The sequence below is a fragment of the Saccostrea echinata genome, unplaced genomic scaffold (assembly GCF_033153115.1).
Source record: "Saccostrea echinata isolate AGI-Se365-2 ecotype Australia unplaced genomic scaffold, CSIRO_AGI_Sech_v1 ptg000056l, whole genome shotgun sequence".
Classification (NCBI taxonomy): Eukaryota; Metazoa; Mollusca; class Bivalvia; order Ostreida; family Ostreidae; genus Saccostrea; species Saccostrea echinata.
Window position 1 is genome coordinate 6,785,502 of NW_026889805.1, and position 6,677 is coordinate 6,792,178.

General features: G+C 35.7%; 1 protein-coding gene across 2 annotated transcripts in view; it reads left to right on the forward strand.

The window, feature by feature from the left end:
* Positions 1-900, forward strand: part of LOC133173453 (DNA topoisomerase 2-alpha-like) — a 43,002-nt gene extending 42,102 nt beyond the window's left edge. For both annotated transcript variants that reach the window (XM_061308441.1, XM_061308442.1), the window contains one exon: positions 346-900. In XM_061308441.1, coding sequence (XP_061164425.1) covers positions 346-492 — 147 coding nt within the window. In that variant the 3' untranslated portion in view covers positions 493-900. The remainder of the gene's footprint in view (positions 1-345) is intronic.
* The last annotated feature ends 5,777 nt before the right edge of the window (positions 901-6,677 follow it).

Genomic DNA, 6,677 nt, shown 5'->3' on the forward strand with positions numbered 1-6,677 from the left:
AAAAATCTCAAAATTGTTGAAAATCTTGAAAAAAGCCTTTGGTGTATCCTTAAGGTCTGCAGACATTCCCCTGGTTTAGAACATAGTTATAGATTTCTCCATCAAAGTTTAATTTGGGGGGGGGGGGGGGGGGGGCAGATATTGGTCATAAGAGAATATAGTCCTTGCTGATGAAGACCAGCAGGGCTAAAGTGACTCAGCTGAGCGTTGTAGCCCTTTGGGCCTCTTGTATCATATTTTCCACTGGACGGGGCATTCATGTCCTATGGACATAAATATAAAGGTTTTTCATCACAAATTAAGAAATGAAATCATGAAAATGACAAGGTATTTTATATTTTGTAGAAGAAGAAGTCCGAGACTGATGATGATGATTTCCTATTAGAGGAGGACATGCAAGTAGATGTGGCACCACGCGCTAGAGCTGGGGGACGAGCAAAGACCTCAGTCAAGTACAACTTCGGAGATTCCTCAGAAGATAGTGACTTCTAAGAAAAAGAATAATTTCATAGGAAAGATCAATTTCATTAGAAAACATGTCTGTTTTATTATTTTTTTTAAACGAACAATTTTAACATTAATGTGAGAAAAATGAATTTTCATATGTACATTTGCTGGTCATATTTTTGCCATTGTTGGAGAGATTCATTGTGCATTTTCTCTTTGACAAAGTTATTTTAGTGATTATTTATTTAGATGGACAGAGAGCGAGTAAGAAGAGAGTAATTGGATGTTTTTTGTCAAATTCATAAATGTCTCCTCATGACCAATATTCTTTACATTTGTTTAGCAAGACTGTTTTGTTTCTCTGTATCTTAAATCTCCTGTTCTATTTTCATATCTTTCATCATTTTTTAAATGTTGATGTCTGTAGAGAAAAAATACATTTGTGTCAACTCATCATCTGTTTGTTGTTGTGAAGATACAGGTAAACTGTAGCTCACCTGAGCTTATGAAGTTACACAGGGCTATACTGTGAAATCACTATTTTTGTGGCGGTTTAATTTTCATTGATTTCATGGTAGGAAAAGACCCACAAATTCATGTCTCCCACTAAATGTTAAAGTTCTACTTAACAGTATAAAGTCTATCCTTAACCCACAAAATCAAATCTCTTTAAACCAATATTTTATCAAACCACGAAAATTTGACCCCAAGAAAATAAGTGATTTTACAGTATGCTGTATATTGTTTAGAAGAATATGATTTTCCGATAATAATTACAGTAGCAAAAGTTTTATATGTATAATTGAAAAGTTGGTAGAACAAGTAAAAAATTGTTTTCAATATTCTACAGCTGCAAATGACACAGCAATACTTTTTTTTAGCTCACCTGAGCCGAAGGCTCAAGTGAGCTTTTCTGATCACATTTTGTCTGTAGTCCGTCTGTAAACTTTTCACATTTTCGACTTCTTCTCAAGAACCACTGGGCCAATTTCAACCAAACTTGCCACAAAGTATCCTTGGGTAAAGGAGATTCAAGTTTGTTCAAATGAAGGGCCACGCCTTCTTCCAAGGGGAGATAATTAAGAATTTGTAAAAAAATTAATGGCATCATTAAAAAATCTTCTTCTCAAGAACCACTGTGCTTGAAAACATGAAACCTATGTGGAAGCATCCTCAGGTAGTGTAGATTCAAGTTTGTTCAAATCATGACCCCTGGGGGTCGGGTGGGGCCACAATGGGCGATCAAAGTTTTACATAGGAATATATAGGAAAAATCTTCTTCTAAAGAACAGCAAAGCCATAATTGGTCATATTTACATGGAAGCATCCTCAGGTAGTGTAGATTCAAATTTGTTCAAATCATGACCCCCGGGGGTCGGGTGGGGCCACAATGGGCGATCAAAGTTTTACATAGGAATATATAGGAAAAAATCTTTAAAAATCTTCTTCTCAAGAACAGCAAAGCCATAATTGGTCATATTTATATGGAAGCATCCTCAGGTAGTGTAGATTCAAGTTTGTTCAAATCATGACCCCTGGGGGTCGGGTGGGGCCACAATGGGCGATCAAAGTTTTACATAGGAATATATAGGAAAAAATCTTTAAAAATCTTCTTCTCAAGAACAGCAAAGCCATAATTGGTCATATTTAAATGGAAGCATCCTCAGGTAGTGTAGATTCAAGTTTGTTCAAATCATGACCCCCGGGGGTAGGGTGGGGCCACAATGGGCGATCAAAGTTTTACATAGGAATATATAGGAAAAAATCTTTAAAAATCTTCTTCTCAAGAACAACAAAGCCATGATTAGTCATATTTATATGGTAGCATCCTCAGGTAGTGTAGATTCAAGTTTCTTCAACTCATGACCCCCTGGGGTCGGGTGGGGCCACAATGGGCGATCAAAGTTTTACATAGGAATATATGGGAAAATCTTCAAAAAACTTCTTCTCAAGAACAGCAAAGCCATGATTGGTCACATTTACGTGGAAGCATCCTCAGATAGTGTACATTCAAATTTGTTCAAATCATGACCCCCGGGGGTCTGATGGGTCCACAATGGGCGATCAAAGTTTTACATGGGAATATATGGGAAAATCTTCAAAAATCTTCTTCTCAAGAACAGCAAAGCCATGATTGGTCACATTTACATGGAAGCATCCTCAGATAGTGTACATTCAAATTTGTTCAAATCATGACCCCCGGGGGTCAGATGGGTCCACAATGGGCGATCAAAGTTTTACATAGGAACACATAGTAAAAATCTTTAAAAAAACTATTTGTTAAGAATAGCAGAGCCATGATTGGTCATATTTATATGGTAGCATCCTCAGATAGTGTACATACAAATTTGTTCGAATCATGACCCCGGGGGTCGGGTGGGGCCACAATGGGTGATCAAAGTTTTACATAGGAACACATAGTAAAAATCTTTAAAAAAAACTATTTGTTAAGAATAGCAAAGCCATGATTGGTCATATTTATATGGAAGCATTCTTAGATAGTGTACATTCAAGTTTGTTCAAACATGACCCCTGGGGGTCGGGTGGGGCCACAATGGGTGATCAAAGTTTTACATAGGAATACATAGGTTAAATCTTTAAAAATCTTCTACTCAAGAACAGCAAAGCCATGATTGGTCATATTTAAATGGAAGCATCCTCAGATAATGTAGATTCAAATTTGTTCAATTCATGACCCCCCCCCCCCCCCCCCAACCACTTTTATATTTAAACTTTTCAACCTTTCAAGATTGAAGTGATTTCTGCTTTTTCCTAGCCATAGTGCACAGGTGAGCGATGTGGTCCCTGGGCCTCTTGTTTTTAACACTTTTTATTGTGTTGTCCATCACTGCTCCCTGCAGCATAGTCTAGAGAAATCATCAGGTTCCAAGTTCATTCTCCTTATGTAGCAAATTTATATATGACCTCATACGTAGGCATGACTGAAATGCTTTCCTAGAAATTTATGTGCATGGAGATGTATGAAATAATCCTTTATGGAAATAAGATGGACTAAACACAAAAAGAGGAAAATGTGAAATTCAAGGTAACAGGAAAGGTCAAGGTAAAAAAAAAAAATAATAATGACACAGTATGCTGAATTGTAAGAAGTTTAATAACAGAAAAAATCTTCAAAAGGTCCTAAGGAAGGTCAAAGTCAGAAAATTATGACAGAGTTGAATTGATGTTACCAGTACGAAGTTTTTGTGAAGTTTTATTTAAATTTTTGAAAAGTGCTTTTAGAGATCGTAGGGAAGGCCAAGGTCAGAAAATTATGACACAGTTGAATTGCTCTCTTCAGTTTGCTTTAATGTATGTATTCCTTTGAAGGTCAAGGTCAGAAAAATTATGACATGGTTGAATAGCTCTCACCAACAAAGATATTCTGTTGTCTGTAAAACTTTTCACATTTTTTGGCTTCTCAAGAACCACTGGGCCAATAATTTCAACCAACCTTGCCACAAAGCATCCTTGGATGAAGATGATTTTGTTCAAATAAAGGGCCACTTCCTCTTTCAAGGGGAGATAATTAAGAATTGGTGAATAATTAATGACATCTTTTAAAAAACTCAAGAACCACTGTGCTGGAAAAGATGAAACTTAAGTGAAAGATTCATTACATAGTGCAGATTCTAATGAGTTCAGAACTTGACCCCTGGGGGTTGGGTGGGGAAACAAAGGGTGATCAAGGTTTTACATAGGAATACATAAGGAAAATTTTTAGAAATCATCTTCTCAAGAACAGCAGAGCCATGATTAGTCATATCTATATGAAAGCATCTTCAGGTAGTGTAGAATCAAGATTGTTTAAATCAGGTAGGTGGGGCCAAAATAAGAAATCAAAGTTTTACATAGGAATATACAGGGGCAAATTTTTGCTGACGAAGAACAGCAGGGCCATAGTGACTTAGATAAACATTGTAGTCTATGAATCTTGTCATATGGCATCTTGGGGTATGTCAACTAAAAAGTAGGTCAATGTGATCTATTTTTCGAATTTTTACAACTTATCATTTTGAAATCTTAAACCTATTTGAATCTTCTTACAATGTAAAAATGCATTTTGTGGGAAAAATAGACCGTCTGGATCTGAAACACGGAATTCTGGTTAAAGAGACGAAATAATGTTAAAATTTGTTACTGAGAAAAATGTGCCAAAGCTGAAATGTCTGGATATCTAAAGGTCCACTGTATTTTGAAAGTGTGTTCTTCAGGGTCACCAAACCTTAATAGTTGATGCACTTTGGAGTCCTCAAATGTGTCGGTTCAAAAGTTGGTCACAGTAACTTGCTTTTGAATTTACATTTCATTGCCTGCACTCAAATCTTTTAAGCATGGATATTTGGAGGCCTAGGATCATCTAACATTGTAGGTTGATGGATTTTGGGATATAAATATTACAAAATAAAGGTCACAGTGACCTACTTTTTAATTTTTGCAGCAATTCATTTTTAAGAATTTTTAAATTGGATTAGAATCATATTTTGGACATTTTTTAAGCCTCTGACCATCAAACCTTCTCTGTTGGTGCATTTTTAGGCCTTAAGGTATGGCCACTAAAATATTGTAACATACTGATTTGATAAAATACAATTTAATATACTTTCTGAAATATATGGCTATCCATTTTCATTTTTTAGCTATATATCTTGGATACCAATAGGCTTAGAATCATCAAACAATTGCTGATGCACCTGGCCTTGGGTTGTGTCCCCTAAAAAAACAAGACGCCCAAGGGCCTAGAATCGCTTTTCTGAAAATTGTACAACTTATAATCTCATCTGTTTTAAGCCTCTTGCTAACCTATATATAAGGATAAAGCCTTGAAATTCCAAAATTAGGTCAGCATGGCAACATATGACAAAGTTTGATGATTCCAAGCCAATTAGTTTCTGAAATATTTAAATTTAGCCATGAAGTTGTGAAAGTAGGTTACAGTGACCTACTTTTTGGTTGATACACTCCCAGGACTCAAGATGCATCGATTGACAAAATTTGATGATTCTAAGCCAATTTGTATCTGAAAAAGCAATCAAAATTCCAAAAGTAGGTCATGGTGACCTACTTTTTGGTTGACACACTTTGAGGACTCAAGATGCATCAATTGACATAGTTTGATGATTCTATGCCAATTAGTAACTGAAAAGGCCATCAAATTGCAAAAAATAGGTCAGGGTGACCTACTTTTTGGTTGACACATTTTGAGGACCCAAAATGCATCAACTGACAGTTGATGATTCTAAGCCAATTAATAACTGAATAAAAAGCCATCAAATTCCAAAAGTAGGTCATGGTGACCTACTTTTTGGTCGATACACTCCAAGGACTCAAGATGCATAAACTGACAAAGTTTGATGATTCTAAGCCAATTAGTATCTGAAATATTTAAATTAAGCCATGAAATTGTAAAAGTAGGTCAAGGTGACCTACTTTTTGGTTGACACACTCCGCGGACTCAAGATGCATTAACTGACAAAGTTTGATTATCCTATACTTCAAAGTGTCAAAACTATGCCTCTAAAACAATTTGATAATGAATACCTGTAAAATTCCAAGAGTAGGTCACTGTGACCTACTTTATGATAAATGTTTTAAGGCCGGTAGATGCATCAACTTACAAGGTTTGATGATTCTAAACCTCTTAGCATCTGAAATAATGACCTTTAATGTTTAGAAAATGATTAGACATAAAATTCAGAAAGTAGGTCACTGTGACCTACTTTTTGATTGACACAATTCAAGGTCTCATGATGCATAAACTGACAAGTTTTGATGATCATAGGCTTCAAAGTATTTAAGTTATGCATCAAAATTAAAATGGAAATGAATACCTGCAAAATTCAAAAAGTAGGTCATCGTGACCTACTTTCAAGTTCACGATATGAGGTCCGAACATCATCTGACAAGATTTGATGATCCTAGGCCTTACAGTGGGCAAAATATCAAAGATTAAACAAAACATAAATTTTGGTCAACTTGGAAGTGACCTTGATACCATGCCCTTTGCCCCAGTGTTATGCCTTGAACAATTTCTAATCTACAACATATCCTCATCCTTGTAAGTAGGTTTGGTGATAATCCGCCCAGTGGTTCTTGAGAAGAAGATTTTTTTTAACAAACACTACTTTTGTTTTTATTTCCCTAATTATGTTTAAGGGACACATCCCTAGTTTTAGTATAAATGAAAGCCCTTGAGCCAAGGATACTCTGTGACAAATTTGAAAAAAAAT